The sequence below is a fragment of the Chiroxiphia lanceolata genome, chromosome 2 (assembly GCF_009829145.1).
Source record: "Chiroxiphia lanceolata isolate bChiLan1 chromosome 2, bChiLan1.pri, whole genome shotgun sequence".
Classification (NCBI taxonomy): domain Eukaryota; kingdom Metazoa; phylum Chordata; class Aves; order Passeriformes; family Pipridae; genus Chiroxiphia; species Chiroxiphia lanceolata.
Genome location: NC_045638.1, coordinates 3845323 through 3865977, shown reverse-complemented (window position 1 = coordinate 3865977; position 20655 = coordinate 3845323). Strand labels below are relative to the sequence as shown.

The following is a 20655-nucleotide window of genomic DNA, read 5'->3' as shown; positions in this document are numbered from 1 at the left end:
AGTAAACAGCTGGATTGGAAAAGACCAGCCAATGAACTTGGATGATTTTCATTGAAAGAGACGCAGAATCATCCAGATAAACAAAAATAACTGTACTGATGCAATATATCCTGCTGTGAATTTTAGTGACTAAGAGCACAGCTCTCATTTTGAAGCCTATTGCTCTGATGTTTACATATTTGCAAATTTTGTGGTCTTCATGTTGATCTTATCAGAGTTTTGAGATGCTAAGTCCTGGAATTCTGAAAGGTGAAGCAATACTGTTGATTTTGTTGGTTTTCTTTTGTTCTCAAATGAACCTGCTGTGTAACTAAAGCTCTTGTACTACACAGTCCCTTTTCTTGTCAGTCTAAAGAGAGCTGTGTGGGGTTTTTTTCAAGGATAGCCAAACCAATGAGAGAAAAATCATCACTCTTTCAGACAAAATGTCTAATCTGAGGAACAATTTAGATGTTTTTTCCCAACTACATAAAAAGTACTTCTCAAACAATGAGAGGGAGTCCTCTAGTGGAAAAAGAGAATGATCCCATATCCAGAAAATAAAGGGTTTGATATTTTAGAGGAATATAACTGCAAATAATAATTCTAAAGGATAATATAGGTCAGATTTTCAGCTCCTGTGAGTTGGCAACAGTGCACTGAAGTCAGTGCCAGCTTGGAATTTGACTTTTTACATGGAGAAATGGAGTAGCACACACCTAAAATCCTCAAGACCTAAGATTTTGACACATAAGCTTTGTGGAAGGCTGGTGGGTTTTAGTCTAAATGCTTCTAGGCCTAGACAGATCACTGCAAGACCTCAAAAAGCAGTATGCTCACACAAGCCTATATTTAATATTATAATAAATAGGATATTTTTCCTTCAGAATCCAGCATGCTTATTTTTCCTAGCAATTTTGTTGTTGTTCTTGTTTTCACTCAATTTTAGATCCCTCTTAGAATTAAAAATGCCATGATCTTTAAAAGCAATGCCAAATGCTAATACTGCTGTGTTGCTTTGACACAAAATGGCCAACAGAAAATGCCCTAGATTTGGTGGACTGTTTCCAGTCATCCTAAAGGTCAGTGAAAACATTTCTTCCATTTTTTTTTTAAGGAAGTGCCCACTTTTTCCCTCCACCAAATTTCAATGGGCATTAGAAATTTGTCCCAAAAGATGCAAATTTGGCTGCAAACTTTAAAAAAGTGCATTTAAATGGCTTATGGAATATTTCAGCACTGAGACACATCTTTCAAAAGGAGAGGCAGAAAGCCTGTTAAAGGACTAGTCAGCAAATGGGGAAACAGTACCTCAAAAGTTATTCCAGAGAAAACAGCTGCACTTGCAGGAACATGTGGGTTGTAGCAAAAATAGAGGTTTTGCATTGTTAACAGAGTATAACTGATGATTAAACAGTGTGTGGTGGGATAGCAGTGAAAATAAAGGGTAAACATGGTCTTGTATTCCTTGTGTTAAAGTGGTGAATCTCTTATTCCAGTGCCCAGTTGCCCTCCAGGGAACGTGCAAGCCACTGCCACATCACCAGAAACCATCTCTATTTCTTGGTCAACGCTGGCAAAGGAAACCCTGAATGGGATCCTGCAGGGATTCAGGGTCATCTACTGGGCCAATCTCTTGGATGGAGGTGAGAGAAATCAACCTGTTACCAAGTAACAACCTGGATGTGGCTTTTATATCTTCTGCTCTCTGGTGTGAAGTCATTGTACTTCCTTTTCTCTTTGGTTTAGAGAAAACTTTGTCTGCCTGTGAGGAAGCTGGGTTTTGTAGAGCTTTAACAAAGGGTCAGGTTTTGCAAACCTGCCTGGAGGAAGAAGCTTTTCCTCAGGGAAAGCTTCCATTGAGGGTTTGCAACACTCCATAGGCCTACCTTGGTACCCTACATGACCTGAGCAGATTTTGCCTCATTTATAGAGCCCAGCATGGATTTTTTCCATAAAGAATGATGACCTGAACCTGGAACATATTAACCCAAACCTGTATTTCACTTTAATTTGGTTGGTTATTTGTTTGCCTACCTGATATGCTATCACTTATTTTTTGATTGGGATGCATTTCATCTGCATACCTGAAGGCAAAAGAAGGAAACTTTTCTGGAAAAGGCTTGTTATTGTCACTCCAGCCTCTTCTGTTGTGCTCATGTTTTGTACTCTGAGCATAATTCCTGAGGAAATAGGCCCTAGAGCAGAGAAGCAGTGAGATGATCAAAGGAGAAATGAGATGCCTCACTAATCTGCAATTTATCGCATGATGATAATTCTGTGTATGGTCCTCTCTTGTAAATCAAATGTTAGTAAGTTTGGAAGCACATGCCTTTATTCCTATTTGCTCTGTGGATTTTTCCTCCCTTCTACCTCCCTTCTTTTGCTTTCATCCACCAGAATTATAGTTCACTCCAATATGCAAATCCTGGCCTCTGTCAGTGTGGCAAAGGGAACTCGGAGTGGGAATGTAACCCAGAGGCCCTGCTGGTGATAATGGTAGACTCAAAAAATATTTGGGAATAAACCACCAATTCTTTTAAAAATAAAGATTTCAAATGTATGAGAAGCATACATAAGAATGTAGACATGTGGGGCATAAAATTCAATGTTTTCAGTGATGCCTGGAGCCTTTGGATCAGATCCTATGTGGATGTTATCAGTGCACCCCTAAGCTCCTGTGTGATGTCCTACAACATAATGAAAAAAGATGATGTTCATGCAATGCTTAAAACTGGATTTTCTTCATTTGTTCAGCTTTATTTTCTGCCCCAAATATGTTTAAAGCTTTTTTGCCATATGGGTTGTACTTCTTAGCTTGTCCCAAAAAAAAAAAAAAAAGATTCATATGAAGAGCGTCATCTTTCTGCAAGTAAATCTGATTTTCCTGTGTTTAAATCTCTTGTTAGCCTGTATTACTGCCATCAAGTGCTTTGCAGCAGCACTTCCTACGTATTTTAAAATAAAGGGAACTTTCTCTTCATTTTCCTTATGAAAAATGGTATTTCTCAAAACAAGAGAACCTTTATAAAGATAACTGACTTTCTCATTTTTTCTTTAGGGAACGTTTTGCAATAATCTCTTCCTTGTTGTCTGTTCTTTATGAAAAATCTTATTACTCGGAGAAATTTTTCAATTCTCCGCACTGTATTTTTTTGAGAAAAAAATTGCAAAAATAAAGTTTGAAAATGAAAACTGGGTCTGTTTTGAAAGACAAGAAGTCAGCACGCAAAGGAATTTATGTTAATTCATTATAATTCAGTGCTGTCTTATAATAATGAAGCGTTACTTGTCTGGGACACACTTTAATCCCCAAGATTTCCACAGTGTCGATAGCTGGGAGAAAAACTGAGCTCGGCAATAACTCAATTCCCTTTTTTTATTTTATAGAGCTGGGAGAGATAAAGAATGTCACCACCACACAGCCATCACTGGAGCTGGATGGCCTGGAAAAATACACCAACTACAGCATCCAGGTGTTGGCTTTTACACGAGCCGGGGATGGAGTGAGGAGCGAACAGATTTTCACCCGCACTAAGGAAGATGGTAAGGAGGAAAGCCCTTTCCATGCCCCACTTCCAGGAAATGTTGGTGTGTCTGGGGCAAACACTGGACACAAACATGCAAAGTGAGATTTCTGTCTGGAGCTCTGGGGTTAGGAGCACGTGATGAGGTGTTTGTGCCCATGGCTTTGGGAAAAACCTGAGTGTTTCCAAGACTCCAGCTCTGGAGAGACAGAATTTTGTAGTTAGCACTGATTATCTGGGGAAGTTTGTGTTTCATTTTTAATTTTTTTTTTTTCAAATACTTCAGAGCCTTATTTGACAATTTTGAGAGTTTGAGTTAATTCTTTCAAAGTGATTAAAAATCCAGCTCTGGGGTCCTGAGCAAAAGAACATCAACCTGTTGGACGAGTCCAGAGGAGGCCCCAAGATCATCAGAGGACTGGAGCAGCTCTGATGGGAGGAAAGGCTGGGAGAGCTGGGATTGTTCAGCCTGGAGAGGGGAAGCTTTGGGGTGACCTGATTGTGGCCTTCTGGTGCCTAAAGGGAGCTACAAGAAAGATGGAGGGAGACTATTTCCAAGGGCCTGGAGTGACAGGACAAGGGGGAATGGCTTCACACTGACAGAGAGCAGGGTTAGATGGGATATTAGGAAGAATTTCTTTCCTGTGAGGCTGGTGAGGCCCTGGCCCAGGTTGCCCTGAGAAGCTGTGGCTGCCTCATTCCTGGAAGTGTCCAAGGCCAGGCTGGATGAAATTTTGAGCCACCTGGGCTAGTGGAAGGTGTCCCTGTCCACAGCAGGGAATGGAACTGGATGATCTTTAAGGTCCCTTCCAACCCAAATGATTCTGTGATTCTATGAAAATGGGCAAAGGAGGAGAGACTATTCTGAGACTGTCTTATATAATTTACATCCTTCTAAGAGTATTATTTTCAGTACATATATATGTATAAAATCCTCCAAATACCTCTTCCCTGAAAAGCAAAATGAAGAACAAAAATGTCTCACCTTTGTTCATAGACCAAAGCATGGAAAATTTAAGTCCTAATGCTGAAAGTTTATGAAACTTATAATCACACATAGACACATACACAGGAGATTTCATAATCACTTTCTTGTAACTTTAACTATAAAAAATCACTTCAGGTCCTCTTGGTAGGATACACATTGATCTATTTCTGAATGACTGGAATTCCAAATTCAGTTGGAGTTTTGTCCCTAACCTGTTTAGTGCCTTGAAAACCCTCTGAGATGTCCAAATATCTCTTTAGATCCCTAAACACTTCTGAAAATCTGGATGAAGGATTTTTTGGCAGAAATGAAAATGCACACGGCCCCAGTAATGAAGTTACATAGATAAGGTTTCGTTGGTAAATTCTCCCATGAGTTATGCAATATGATTTCAAGGAAATTAGTTAATGGATTTTTGTTTCTTGCTTTTCCAGCTTACTGGTCACTCGTGAATATATAAATATATTCATCACCTTTTTTTTTTATTTGTAATGAGATTTACAAAAGTGCCAAGAGATTAAGTTCAGTGGATTTACTCACTTGATGAAAGTTTGGTGGGGTTTTTGCCAATTAAAAAAAAAATTACTTGATGAATGCTATTAATGTTTTTCAATAAAATATTAAGGAGCTCATTCTAAAATTTACATATGTTGTAAGCTCACCTGGCCCCAACTTAGTTGTATCTAGGGGATACAAAAAATAAAAATTGCTCAGCTTTAGACTTGTATGTCTTAAACACTGGGTGTCAGGTTGTTCTGATCCCAATATAAAGTCCTTTAAGAACTACTTTGGAGCACCTGAGTCCTGAGTCAGATGCCCTTGGGACACCCACTGCTTGGAAGAAGATGGTTTTATTTCAAAGAATAAATCTCAAAAGTCAGGCAACTGTAAGATCACCTGCTGCACTTTCAAATTATTTTTTGCCAAGTAGATCCCAACATAGTGAATTTTCCCTGGATTTTCTCTGAACACAAAGGCTGTCACCTCAGTGCTTTGGGGACATGGTTTAGGGGTGATTATGGTGGTGCTGGGCTGATGATGGGACTGGAGGATCTTGAAGGTCTCTTCCAGCCTTGATGATTCTGTGACTCTGTGGTATCGACCAGCCAGTCCAACGTTCGGCGACAATAAGAAGCATTCTTCCAGAAATCCCTGAAAAGCCAGTCCCTGGCTCCTGGATCAGCATTTCATGGCACACATGCTGGAGAATTCACAGCAACTCGTTGGGAATGCTAGGCATTGTTTTCTGTTGAGTTAAAAGCTTGGTGAGAGCTGCAAGCTACCAAAATATGCCTTGGAGCAGAGACCGTCTTGTCTCTGTGTGAGGTTCCTTCAGCTTTTGGAATTGATCTGAAGGCAGAAATGGTGCCAGCAGTGTGTTCACCTCTCACTGGGGACAACAAAAACATGGGGTACTGACCCTGAAAGGCTGCTGACACCTCTCCCCTGCCCTAAAGAGAGTCAGATACATCTCATCCATCACTGATACTTATTGATTTCCTCCAAAATCTGCAGCGATGAGGACTCCACGACCTCCCTAAGTGCCCTGTATCAGTTAGGGAGCCACCGTGATGCAATTTCTTTTGCTGAAAGTGGGTTTCCCTCTGCCCTGGGAAAGTGATGGATCACTTGCTGCTTTCTAACAGTATTTCCTATCTGAAAGGTTGCTGTGCCCATTGCTCTCTCTCCTGACACACACGTCCATCTCCTGTGACCTGTCTCCACTTTGCAACAGTTCTCAAACATCAGAAGTCTCAAGTACTCCTTTTTTTTTTTTTTCCCTTTTTTTTTCCCCCTTCTTTTTTTTTTCCTCCTAAACCTACCTTTTCCTAGTTTGCTGCTCCCTAATTCTTTGTGGTCCTTTTTCTCCCTCCCTTTCTGATCTCAGATGAGGGAAGCACATCTCCTCAGCCCGTGTTTGGCAGCTGTGCAAGGGCTCATCTCTCAGCTTTAATCCCCCTGGCAGCTCAGCAATAATTCACCCTGAGGCGTCATGACTAACATTTTCAGATATTTTCTGATGCCTCACAGTGGTTCCATTCATTAAATCTTTTGTCCAGAAAACTAAATGGAAAGGTGCTCCAGAAAATATAATGACTTCATGTTCTGCTTCATCTTCACAAGGAAAGTTTAGGGGTGAAATATATAAAGGCCTGGAATTAAGCATAAGCCAACCCCAAAGTCCTGAGTCTAAACATACTTAAGGCTGTGTTAGAGAAGAAAATTAAAGAAGTTAAAGAGGAAAAAAGAGCATTCACATTGCCAAGCTATATGCATGAAACAGGTACTTTATTAATCAAAAGAATGGACATTTCTTCTGTAATTTTCTAAGGAAAAGTCTCCTGTAGAGGGTTATTCAGCAGGACAAATTTCAGTGCCCCTAAAAGATCCTACCCTGAAGTGAATTTAAACACTCTCTTGGCACGTGAAATAAATGAATTGGAATAGAGCTTAGAACTGGAAACCTGAGATGTCTGCTCCCAGACCTTCTCTGGCTAAAATTATGATGCAAGATACTCCACCCTCCTCTAACAAAATCTGTAAATTTGAGATATTTTCAAGTGACTGCCAAGCCCTCCACATCATTATTACTGTGGGACCATATCACGTTGTTAATTCCTTGTTCTTTTTTAATTTCTTTTACGTGAGGGGAAACTTTTCTTTGTAACATCAATGTTCCACTGCTGCTGTGGAAAGGCAGATCGTGGCCTCCTGTGACTTCTCCGTTGGTCTTCAGCTAAAGGCATCAGCCCAAAAATTTCTTTAGCAGGCTTGAAGTCTCCAGTGGGGCAAAATAAAGGTAACCCAGGGAGTGAGGCAGTCAGCCTGGATGAAATTCGATTTCTTGTAATGTTTGATACTGATTTTAGACACCAGAGGTCAGACACTGCTGCTGAACAGCTTAGGAAATGGGAACAGCTCGAGCAAATAATAGGAAATGAGCTTTCAAAAAATGAGCTTTCCTTTCAGTGTGATCATCTTTGTGGGTTTTGTCTAGCTTTCCCTCTCCCCCTTAACCTTCAGAAAAAGAAACTGCTCCTTTTGTAATTCCTCCTGTGGAAAAATAAACCAAGCAGAAACGTCCAATTTTTAAGAATTAATGGTGGGTTTGCCCCTTAACCCTTTCCACTTTACAGCTTCTAATAAGCTGCTCATCCCCTTCACCTGAAGACTTGATTTACCGAATCATTAAGAATTAAAGTAGTTCTTCAAATTCTTTTCCTCGCTGCGTTCAAAATGCAGTTTCAGAAGCTGCTCCATTTTGTAGTGAGAGGGAGTGTGTGTGACAAATTCCCTCTCTGTTCCTGTGCTGCAGATGCAATATGAGCAAAATATAGTCGAAACAATGAATTTGCTCCCCAAACAAGCCCAAAATATGACCTTGACTGGCAGCATCCACCCCTGACCTTGAGCAGAACTGGCCGGGGAAGGACACAGCCCCCAGAGCCTGTCCAGGGAAAGCTGCCTGCAGTTGGGAATTTTCTCTTGAGAAAATGCATTCCTATGCACAGAAGGCTGTTTGCATTCACAGAAGATTCTGCTGGGTGCAGCAGTGCTGTTCTTCCAGCTCTCTGGAATTCAGAGCAAGGGGAAGGCTGCAGGAAGGGAGCAGCAGGGACCAGCTGCAGGGAGGAAGGAGGAATATCATTAAACCCCTCTGTCAGCCTCACTGTGAGACTGCCTGAATCCAGAGAGATTTTCCTCCTCTCCTTTCTCTCTCTGGACACCTGGTGATTGGCACGAGGGAAATGGATGGACAGATACCATCTAAAAAAGCTTTATGGTTATTTTAAAGTGAATAAACATAAATCCAATCAAGTCCATGTTCAGTACTCTTTGGAGCAGAGCTCTGCTTGGGCTGATGAGGATGACTGGGCTCTATGATGGAAAATTGCCCTTAATGACCCCTTAATGCATTTTTTCCTAGTGTGAAAGATCTCCAATTTAATCTTTTTGACTAGGGAAAAAAAAGGTGTAGAATAAGAAATGTTCCCCTTGTGAAACTGGCAGGATTTGCTAGAAGTGGTGTGCTAAATATGAGGCCACTTCAGCCTGAATGAGGGGTGGGCAGAACATGTGACTGTATTTAGGCTGGCTTAGGTCTGCACTGTGGGTGGGATATGTATTTAAACAAACAGGCAGCAGTCAGGAGCTTATTTTATTTTGATTTTTCCTAAGTGCAACTGGCAGTAGGACAGTCCTGTGTTGTGCAGAATTAAAAAGCTGTTAGAGAGCAAGGTTGAGTCTTCTGATATATGGGTGATATCACTGTTAAATGCACCACGCTCTTGTGCATTTGCCTCCCTGCTGCTTGGTACTGTGAAGAAAAATGGTGTTAATCTCTCTGCTTGGGGAAAGGGGAATGAGAAAGTTCCTGGAGCTCCTCCCCATTATCTGGCACATCTAAATTCTGTTTCCCAGACTCTCTGTATCAGTATAATTGCCTTCTCTGCGTTAGCATTTCATTTGCACCGTCAGGAATACAAAGTGTTCTCCTCCACATGAAAGCAGCACGCTATTTCCGGGGCTTTCAAAGGCTTGCTAGCTGGAGAATGAGGCCATCTTTGATCTTAAATTTGCCAAATCTGCTCCCTGGAAGGCTGAAAAGTTGTCTAGAAGCCGTGCTCTGCTTCTCTGTGCTCAGCCCGGGTTGTCCTCTGGCTTCTTAGCGCTATTTTACCCCCAGTGACCACGGATAAAAAAGAAACTGTGGCACTGTGCACACTTAGCTGGGATCTGTGGGGATCAGTGTGCTAAAAAAAGGTCTATGGAGAATTCAATCTCCTGATACTGCTGCCTCATAATGACTAAAGCCAGTTAGGCTGCAGGATGCAGTGGCAATGAGGGAAAATACCTCAAGTTAATCGAGCAAGACTCAGGTCTTTTTCCTCTCCGAGATGAGGCAGGCACAGCATTCCCTGACCAGAACCTCCTCAGATACTCAAGGAGCCCAGTTTTAGTAAGAAATATTCAGTTAATGTTGAGCTATCTCATCATAGTCTTGTTTAGGCTCAGGGGATGAGTTTGACCAGTGTCTTTACCCTCTGGACAGAGGACAGGGGTGGTCTGGAGGGCACCAGAAATCTCAGGAAACCTGAACGCTTCCACACAAACAGTGGAATGACACACGGTGGTTTTCATGTGCACAAGCCGGCAAACAAAGACAAATGTATCAGAAAGAGGACTAATAAATGAACAACCACAATAATTTTGGCACCTCTGCAAAAACTGTTGCCTGATTCCAACCCCTGCACACTGAGGAGGGGTCCTTGGGTCAGAAATTTGAGTTTCCTGAGTTTCTTTCTAGCCCCTCTTTCTGCTGGTCTCCTACCAGACAGCAACACAGCAATGACAAGTAATGTTTTCCACGTATGTCCATTGACTGGGAAATGCTTGATGAATTCTGAGTTAATCCCTCAACGCTTGACAGCCATGACCAATTACCGTCAGAACCTGTCCCTATAGATCACACCCTAATTTAACAATAAATTACCTTAACCTCATACATCTATTTGCAGTGATTTCCAGAAAACATTGCTAACCATAAAGGAATCCTCCTGTGGTTTAGGTAATTACCCTGGAGAGCCAGCTTTCACTCCTCAGCAGCGGGAGCAAATAGCATTTCTGACGAGCTGGGTATAAATAACAAGTTGAATGCTGTCAAGCATCAATATTTACCCTGCAATGGATAGAACTGCTAACTGAATTAGCCCCTTTGCAGCAAGGGGCTGGGTTTGCATGCAATTATCATCATGACGTTCTCACTTGATGCCTAATTAGCTTTCTCAGCACACTATAAATAGAAAATACATATTCAGAGACGTTGCATTGAGTGGAGCCTGTCAGGTTTTTTTTTCATCTTCCACTAGCACCTGTGCAGATATAAAACTGAAGTCCTCCTTATATTATTTTTACAGCTTGCCACAAAGCTGGGAAAATTTAGACCCAAGTCTGTCTGGCTTCTCTCTGTAGGCAAAGTTTTGTAGCACCATAATATCTACACACTTAAATGAGGTAATACAAACAATTAGAATCCACCTACGAAGATTGATTGGCTTTATTGACAAGAGGTTTTGCATCTGTGCTGCACAGTAACTGTTAAACTAGAGAAAGCTGATCAAGCCATGCAATTTTAATTTAATGGAAATTTTAACATCTTGGTTGTTTTGCTTGAAATTAGACATAATATTAGATTCCTCATGAAACCAAAGTTCTGTAGAGAACAGAATCCATCAAAAAGTTTCATTTTGTCCATAATACCATATGTAGTAATTTCCAACACAAAATACCTATTTTAATTGTTTGATGTGAGTGTTGACCACATGCAGTGTTAAAATATAATTCAAATCATTTATTTGGTTTTTAAATGTTTTCAAATATTTTGATGAAAGGTTTGCCTTTCAGGAAACTTCAAAACCATTTATTCTGATGTTAAATGTAGCCCTTGTTATTTTGTTTAAATACAAGGTTGTGTATAAAGTGATATTCTAGCACGCAGGAAAAATTCTAGGATTTTTGCAAATTAGTATAACAGTGTTTCTAAAGTTGGAGAACATTATACACTCTAATGTGTGTTTGAAAAACAACATATGCTCATGAAATTAAAGCTTTTCTCAAAATGAGAGCGTGCAAATGGATAGAGCTGAGATTATGTATCAAGATTTTAGCATTTCCTAGCTGAAGCTTTTTCCACATGATTTTAGACAGGATTTTTTTTTTCCCCCTCTTTCTCTGTGACAGTTTTTGGTGGTTTATATAGATAGCTGCTGTAATTAGGGAAATGGATATGTGTTCACAGATTGAAGTGCCAGGTAGAGGTCTGAGCTGTTGAGGGCAGGACAAGGGACAAGGACACTGTGTGGCCTGATGTCTCCTCACACATCACAGCACTTGCTAGACCTGGGTCATGTCAGGGAGTGCTAACTGCTCATTTACACTGCACTTCATTAAAGTCACAGCTCTACTGTGCATGGCCATTAAACTGGTCACATGTGTGTTATTTATACAGTGAATAATAATTTGGTGTGAGTTCTGTGTTCAGAGTTGACAATTTGTGACAATATGTTATTTGGCGATTTCACTGACCACATGCATTTGGGTTCAAACTGAAAGGGGGGACACTGAGGTTAGATCTGCAGAAGAAATTCTTCCCTGTGAGGGTGGGGAGGTCCTGGCACAGGCTGCCCGGAGAATCTGTGGCTACCCCATCCCTGCAAGAGTCCAAGGCCAGTTCCTTCCTGGCTACAAGTTGGTCTCCAGGAAGGCCTAGAGTGAAACCACCACATTCTCCACCCCTTATTCCATACTATTTCTTTACGTAACACCTATGTTTCATGTTCGCCTACATCCCGCGCATATATAGCATAGTTGTCTCGTCGTTGGAAAATCAATGCCGATGTCAGTTCAGTTCAGATCTTTGGTCTCCTCAGTCACAATTACAGTTTCGATTTATGGCTGTTTCGTCACTGGGCTGTTTCATCGCCGGATACCAGCATCAGCTTAGTTCAGGTCTCTCTCTCATCTGGTGACTGGCTTCCTGTAAAAACACAACTTAGGACCTACAATTAGTTTTTCCCCAAGGCTAAATTTCCTTGAGGCACACACTGGATGACTCCATCCTTCCTCATTAACCACCACGTATGTCCTGGCCCTTGAGCAAAGACAATCCCACGAATGGGTTTGTCTTGGCCTGAGGCAGGGGTAACCCAAACAGCTTTCCCTAGCATTCCCCTCAAATGGATCGCTGGAACTTTATCTCCATCAACAATGTGAAGGGATTCTGCCTGTGCAGGGCCAGCTCGATTGACAGAACCCCTGGTGTTAACTAGCCAGGTAGCCTTGGCTAAGTTTTTGTCCCAGTTTTTATAAGTTCCTTCTCCTAATGACTTTAGAGTGGTCTTCAATAGTCCATTATATCTCTCAACCTTCCCAGCAGCTGGTGCATGATAAGGAATGTGGTACACCCATTCGATACCATGTTCCCTCGCCCAAGTGGTGACTAATTGATTTTTGAAATGAGTCCCGTTGTCTGACTCAATACGTTCTGGGGTCCCGTGTCTCCACAGGACCTGCTTTTCAAGGCCCAGAATGGTATTCCGGGCCGTTGCGTGGGGCACCGAAAAAGTCTCTAACCATCCCGTTGTTGCTTCCACCATGGTAAGTACATAGCACTTACCTTGGCGAGTCTGTGGCAGTTTGATATAATCAACCTGCCATGCCTCTCCATACTTATACTTATCCCATCGTCCACCATACCATAGGGGCTTCAGTCTTTTTGCCTGCTTAATAGCGGCACAGGTCTCACAATCATGGATAACTTCAGAAATGATATCCATGGTTAAATCCACCCCTCGGTCTCGTGCCCATCTGTGGGTGGCATCTCGGCCCTGATGACCGGAAGCATCATGGGCCCATCGAGCCAGAAACAGCTCTCCCTTCTGCTGCCAGTCTAGGTCTACTTGTGACACCCCTATCTGTGCAGCTCGGTCAGCTTCTCTGTTGTTATTATGTTCTTCATTAGCTCGCTTCTTGGACACATGGGCATCTACATGGTGGACTCTCACATTCAGACTCTTCGCTCTGGCAGCGATGTCCTGCCACAAGTCAGCAGCCCAGATGGGTTTTCCTCCACGCCTCCAGTTCATCTTTTTCCATCGGTCTAACCATCCCCACAGAGCATTGGCTATCATCCACGAGTCTGTGTAGAGGTAGAGTCTCGGCCATCCTTCTCGTTCGGCGATGTCCAGGGCCAATTGGACGGCTTTGAGCTCTGCAAATTGACTCGACTCGCCTTGACCCTCGGCAGCTTCTGCCACTCGTCGGGTGGGACTCCAAACGGCTGCTTTCCACTTCCGGTTCCTTCCTACAATACGGCAAGAACCATCAGTGAAAAGGGCATAACACCTTTCTTCATCTGGCAGCTGATCAAATGGTGGAGCTTCTTCAGCTCGGCTCACTGGTTCTTCTTCTTCTTCTGCCAGACTGAAGTTCCCACCTTCAGGCCAATTTGTGATAACCTCCAGAATTCCAGGGCGATTTGAGCTTCCCAATCGTACACGCTGCGTAATCAAGGCTATCCACTTACTCCATGTAGCATCGGTGGCATGATGCGTAGGGGGCACCTTCCCTTTGAACATCCAACTCAAGACTGGTAATCGGGGTGCCAGGAAGAGCTGTGCTTCAGTACCGATTACCTCCGAAGCTGCTCGTATACCTTCATATGCCGCTAAGATTTCTTTTTCCACAGGGGTGTAATTGGCCTCAGAACCTCTGTAGCTTCGGCTCCAGAAACCCAGTGGTCGCCCTCGCGTCTCGCCAGGCACCTTTTGCCAGAGGCTCCAGGAGGGACCTTTATCTCCAGCTGCAGAATAGAGTACGTTCTTTACGTCTGGTCCCGTTCTAACTGGTCCAAGAGCCACGGCATGTGCAATTTCTTGCTTGATCTGCCTGAAAGCTTGTTGTTGCTCAGGACCCCACTGGAAATTGTTCTTTTTACGGGTCACAAAGTAAAGAGGGCTCACAATCTGACTGTATTCTGGGATATGCATCCTCCAGAAACCTATTGCTCCCAGAAAAGCTTGGGTTTCTTTCTTGTTTGTGGGGGGAGCCATTGCTACAATCTTGTTGATTATGTCTGTTGGTATCTGACGTCGTCCATCTTGCCATTTCACCCCTAGGAATTGGATCTCTCGGGCAGGTCCCTTGACTTTGCTCTTCTTTATAGCGAAACCGGCCTTGAGGAGAATTTGGATGATCGTCTGTCCTTTTTTGAAAACTTCTTCTGCTGTATCCCCCCATACAATGATGTCATCGATGTACTGGATGTGTTCGGGAGCCTTACCCTTCTCTAGCGTGACCTCGATCAGTCCATGACAGATGGTTGGACTGTGTTTCCACCCCTGGGGCAGTCGATTCCAGGTGTATTGAACGCCCCTCCAGGTGAAAGCAAACTGTGGCCTGCACTCTGCCGCTAAAGGAATGGAGAAAAACGCGTTGGCTATGTCGATGGTGGCGTACCACTTTGCTGTCTTGGACTCCAACTCGTATTGGAGCTCCAACATATCTGGCACGGCAGCACTCAACGGTGGCGTAACTTCATTTAAGCCACGATAGTCTACAGTCAGTCTCCACTCTCCATCGGATTTACGCACAGGCCAGATGGGGCTGTTGAAGGGTGAATGGGTTCTGCTGACCACCCCTTGGCTCTCCAACTTTCGGATCATTTTGTGGATAGGGATCACAGCATCTCGGTTTGTCCGATACTGTCGTCTGTGTACAGTTGTTGTGGCTATTGGCACTTCTTGATCTTTAACTCGCAGTAATCCTACAATGGAAGGGTCTTCTGAGAGGCCAGGAAGGGCAGACAACTGCTTGGACTCCTCTTCAATCACCGAGGCTATACCAAAAGCCCACCGGTACCCTTTCGGGTCCTTGAAGTATCCTCTTCTTAGGTAGTCCATACCAAGGATGCAAGGGGCTTCTGGCCCCGTCACAATGGGACGCTTTTCCCATTGGTCTCCCGTCAAGCTCATGTCTGCCTCTACTACTGACAATTCTTGAGACCCTCCGGTCACTCCAGAAATAGTAACAGTCTCGGTACTCTTACACTCTGAAGGCATTACAGTACACTGGGCTCCAGTATCTATCAAGGCCTGGTATCTCTGAGGATCCGATGTGCCAGGCCATCGAACCCACACAGCCCAGTAAACTCGGTTATCTTCTTGGTCCCTCTCCTTCTCCTGGCAGAAGGCAGGGCCCCTCTACTGGTCTTGATCAGAGCATTCGTCGTCAGAGCTTGACTTTGACTTCTTAGACTTTTTGCCGTTGTCGAAGTGGACTTCCATCTTCTCGTGTTTCGGTGATCGCAGTTTCTCTTTTAAGAAATCTCCGTCTACTACATAGACAACTTTCTTGTCAGTCTTCTTTCGCTTCAACTCCCTCACTCTAGCTTCAAGCTTAGAAGTGGGTTCACCATCCCACTTCTTCATGTTTTCTCCTTTACTACGAAGGTATGCCCATAGTTGGTTACGTGACCAACGCTTAGAGTTCTCTTTCCTTCGACGTGTGAATGACAGGGACCGTGAGCGAGATCGAGACCAGGATCGAGGTCTAGGCCGAGGTCGTCTTTGTCGGTTCCACCGTGATCTTCCCATTGGCCTTTCTTGGTAATCTCTATACCTTCTGTCCTCTCTGTCTCTAAGGTCGTCCTCATATCTGGAACATTCATAATCTTTCTCCATTCTTTCCCTATCGTAGGTGCGTCGGTAGAGGGGATTGAAGGAGTCTTCCATATTTTCCTCTATGGTTCTTATCCAAGCACACATAGCGTCCACGCTTGGTTCCTCCATCTTTGGATTATATACGGATATCAAGCAGGAAATATATGGTTTGGGGGCACCTTGAATTACCTTTTTCCACATTGGTTGCGTGCATGGAACATTCTCGGGAACTTGGATGTCATAATAATCTGGATCAGAATAGATGATCTCCAGCATGGCCAATTCCCGTAGGTATTGGATGCCTTCTTCTGCAGTCCTCCACCTTCTTGAAGAACTCTTCAGGGACTCCTTAAATGGGTATTTCACTCTCACCGCGTGGAGGATTCGGAGCCAAAGGCTGGACGCCATTTTCTCCCTCCCCATTTCTTGCTCTATCACAGGGTCTCGAGCAATGGATCCCAATTGTCGTGCTTCATCACCTTCAATTACATGACTATCAGCTCCTTTGTCCCAGCATCGCACCAGCCAGGTGAGGACTTCTTCACCAGGCAAGCGCATATAATCTCTCCGTAAATCTCGAAGCTCTCTTGTGGTCAGTGATTGTGTAATTTCGCTTTCTCGCATTATTTCTTGTCCATCTCTCCCACGTAGAATCTTTTCCACCTCTCTCTTTACTCTTCCACTCCTACGTGGGACTGCTCCCACTTCCTCCCTATATCTCTCATGTGGAGGTGGAGACTGGGCGTACTGTGGGGATAAGCTTCTATATTGTTCACGCCGCGGAGATGGATTTCTACGCCGTTCATACTGTGGGGATGGACTCCTACGCCGTTCACGCCGCGGAGATGGACTTCTACGTCGTTCATACCGTGGGGATGGACTCCTACGCCGCTCGCGCCGCGGAGATGGACTTCTGCGTCGTTCACGCCGTGGAGATGGACTTCTATGCCATTCACGCCATGGGGATGGACTCCTGTGTCGTTCGCGATACCCCGCGGGTGGAGGTAGTGAGTAATCTTCCGCGTGCTGAGATAAGGGCCTTCTCCTCCAATCATTCATACCTCCAAGAGAAGGTTGGGTCTGGAGGGGTAGGGATAATTCCCCCTCCAATTGAGGGGGATGCTTTGGCTCCTTCTTTGCGTCTTTTGTAATACTGAATGTGTAGTCAGGATATAAATCATCAAGCGACAATATACCACCGACCGTTTGTACTGTTGCTTTCTTTTCTCTTGATGCTATTCTGTATTCCTTTGGGCGTGCCCCTAGTTCTTTTGGACGTGCTCCTTCCCGTGTAGCCGTTTCTTCCTCTCTGGTAACTGCTTCTTCTCTTCTAATCGCTCCTTCCTCAGTCACAACCACTTCTTCCTCTCTCGCAGTCGCGCCTTCATCACTTGCTGTTGCTCCTTCTCCAATTGCTGCCGCTCCTTCGTTCACTACATCCTCTGTTCCTTCTTCTTCTTCTTCTTCTCTTTCTTCTGTGCATTCTGGTTGCGGAGATGGGTCCGTAAGTTCCTTGATCTCCCTTACCCACGTCTTCTTCTTCTTCACAGGGGCAATGATGACCTTCCGGTTCTTGGCTTGAGTCCCGGTCCTAGTGGACTTAGTAGAGATGGTATTGACTTCAAGTTGTGCTTGGACTCCAACTTCTGTGGACCTAATAGGGACATCACTGGTTTCAAGTGGCGTGGTTTGGGTCTCTGTGTCAACCTTAACCCTCTGAAGGTGGTCTATGGCAGCTCGATAAGCATTAGCCAGGCCCCAGCACAAAGCGGAGAATTGCATATTCGGATCTTTGTAGGAAAAACACCCTTCTGCCAAACAGTGGGCCATTTCACCAGAATCAAACATTTGTTCTGGTGTAAACTCCCAATTAATGGGGGGTGACACATGTCCTACTAATCTACCGAAATCTTCCCAAGCTCCATGCCACCCGGAGACTGGCCTGTCTGCAGCCCTTTCCAAAGTTCCAGCGAGTCCCTTTGAGGTGTGATCTTTCCTACAAGAGGGAAAGCAACGGAACCCCATTCTTCCAAGTTTAAGGAGCACTTCCAGTACCTTTATCAATGACAGTACTGTTGCAATAAGATTTATATAGTAATTAGAGCCAATTTTAACCATGGGGATCTCCTTTACCAAACCTTCGATGTCAAAATTAAAGGATGGAAGCAATTCGTTCCATCCATCCTCAAGGTCTGGACGTCTCCCTATAGAGTAGCCTAACACAGGTGTAAAGATGGCTAGAATTATAAGACAAATTAATGAAATAGCCATTGTTTTTTGTTATTATTTCTTCCTGATCCCAAAACAAACTTTTGTTTATATAAACAAAGTTTCCTTGGCTGCTTTCCCAGACTCTGGCAGTGTTCCCAGACCTGTTCCCAAAACAATAGATTGGTTTGCAAAACAACACCGAACTTGGCTGTCTTCCCGGAAAATGTTTATCAAAACAAGCCAAACTTAACCAAAACAACCATCCTCTGCTACCAAAAATGTTGTACAAGTTTCGAGCTGGCTTCCCGCCAAGTCCCCCGAAACTCGACAACAAGGACCCGCCTCCCAGAGAGGGAAAAAGGGGAAAAAAAAAACCAAGCAGCCAAAGCTATAGCAAAATATATATATATATATATATGTATATACTTTACATATGAGACAGATACACAAAAGGAGAATACCACACACCGGGGGGGGGGGGGAGGGGGGGGGGAAAAGGGAGAAGGACAAAAAGGGCAAGGACCGAACAAGTCAAACGGCCAGCCGAAGGCAAACTAGCAAAATCTCACCACTTCCCTTCGAACAGGCAGGATGACCAGACACGGTCCTCGGCTCTCCCCTCACGCGGGCAGATAACGGCAGTCACTGTAGGCCTCGGCTCCAGATAAACCCGACCGAAACAGGGACCCACCGTTCTCGAACCTCGCCGGAGAGGAAGAGAGCGAGATCCCTCCCGCTGGTTTTATTTATACCTCAAGTTACGTAAAGGAATAGCATGGAATACTTCCGTGATCACTTTTCTAGTTCCTTCCTGGCTACAAGTTGGTCTCCAGGAAGGCCTAGAGTGAAACCACCACAGTTGGACAAGGCTTGGAGCAACCTGGGCTAGTGGAAGGTGTCCCTGCCCATGGCAGACAGTGGAACTGGATGATCTTTAAGGTCCCTTCCAACCCAAACCCTTCTAGGGTTCATTCTACGATTCTATGCAGGCTGAGAAGGAAAATTCTCAAAAGTTTAACCTTCAGTGGCAGCTGCTTCTTTGGGGACTCTCTTCAGACTGGGAGCACAGCCCTCCAAACCTTCTGCCCTGACGGAGCAGGGTGGAGGCTGCTCCCTCACACAGAGCATCCATCTCAGTCCATGGGGGCTCAGTTACCAAAGCAGCACGTTCCCCTTTCCCTCTTTCCTCCTTTGTCACCCTGGGATGACCAAATGCCTGCCTCGAGCCACTCTAACACACCTTGTTTCTCCAGTTCCAGGTCCTCCCGCTGGTGTTAAAGCAGCCGCGGCTTCGGCCTCCACCGTCTTCGTGTCCTGGCTCCCTCCCCTCAAGCTGAACGGCATCATTCGGAAATACACCGTGTTCTGCTCGCACCCCTACCCCACAGTAAGTCCCACAGCACCGACTGGTGGCTCTGGAACGTGGTGTTTGAACACACTCAGCGCTCGATGTTCTCCCTGCCCCTTCATCCCCTGCCATTTGTTCACCCTAAGGAGGATCCTGGGGCTACGGAGGGGACTGAGAGTTGGGTTTGGGTTTTCCCACCTGCCAAACTTTTGCACTGTTTAAAACCTCCTGCAGAGCACTGGCTTACAAATAATTTCAAAACTCACAATTGAAGTGGAGCATCTTTTGAGGTTTGGTTTGTTTAGGGTATACCAAGTTGTGTTTCAGAGGACCAGCTGCACGAGCCCTGTTGCAGCTGGAGGCAAGTATTTATAAACCCATCCTTGACGTGTTTTTATCTAAGTTCCTGCCTTTTTGGCTTGAGTATTCATGTGTGAAGGAACATAATGACTTATAAACAAACATATTTGCTTGTGAATAAGCTCATTTATGGCTGGAGGATTGGCCCACTCTAGCTCTACTTGCTGAGGAAGTGACAAGAGGAAATTTGAATTGAATATCAGGTTATCTTTCTCCTTCTCTGAGTCACAAAGAAATCCAATTATCTTTAAACACGAGGGCCAGTTACTCTTTGTAAATAGCCATGCATATTTACTTTCATGTACATTGAAAAAAGTACTTATTTTTTTTATATCTGAGATTTGGATTTAGGTTTGCCAAGGTTTGGATACAGTTCTTAAGCAGAATGTCCCATCAAAGGTAGCACTGCAAGTTGCACAATGCAATCTTAGTTTAATAGAGAAGGAAAATATTGTTCCAGAGATTTCCAGAAGTGTCTCAGTCTTGTTTTCAGAGCTGGCTGAGACAGAGGAAGGCCTGAGGGTGTGTCTGAACAGGACCCTGTGGGCAGGCACAGCCTCACCCAACCCACTCTTCCAAGCAACTGAACTAACTCTGCAGGTACAAAGGGAAGAGGGGCTAAAACAGACATGTCCATTGGTGGCTGTGCTTAAACTGATGCAGGATTTATTATCCACATCCCAAGCTAAGGGATGGAGTCTTTGCTTCATTTGTCCAGAGAAGTTGTGGACTCCCCATCCCTGCAAGTGCTCAAGGCCAGGTTGGACGGGGCTCGGAGCAACCTGTGGTTGCTCAGGTCTAGTGCAAGGTGCCCCTGCCCATGGCAGGGGGTGGAACTGGATGACAATTAAGGTCCCTTCCAATCCAAACCATCCTGTGGTTCCATGATTTGTGCCTTGGGACTACTGTCTCCTGACTCTGTTGCTTCCATGATTGCAGCCGTGCAACCCCGGCTACCTTTAGCATGCCTTTTGAATGTAAATTAGCTGGAGATTTTCCCAACACGGTTCCTACATTTCTGTG

General features: G+C 44.3%; 1 protein-coding gene across 2 annotated transcripts in view; it reads left to right on the top strand.

The window, feature by feature from the left end:
• Window positions 1-20655, top strand: part of DSCAM (DS cell adhesion molecule) — a 448565-nt gene that overhangs the window by 356546 nt on the left and 71364 nt on the right. For both annotated transcript variants that reach the window (XM_032678156.1, XM_032678157.1), the window contains 3 exons: window positions 1479-1625; window positions 3370-3525; window positions 19178-19311. In XM_032678156.1, the coding sequence (XP_032534047.1) occupies window positions 1479-1625; window positions 3370-3525; window positions 19178-19311 (437 nt within the window). The remainder of the gene's footprint in view (window positions 1-1478; window positions 1626-3369; window positions 3526-19177; window positions 19312-20655) is intronic.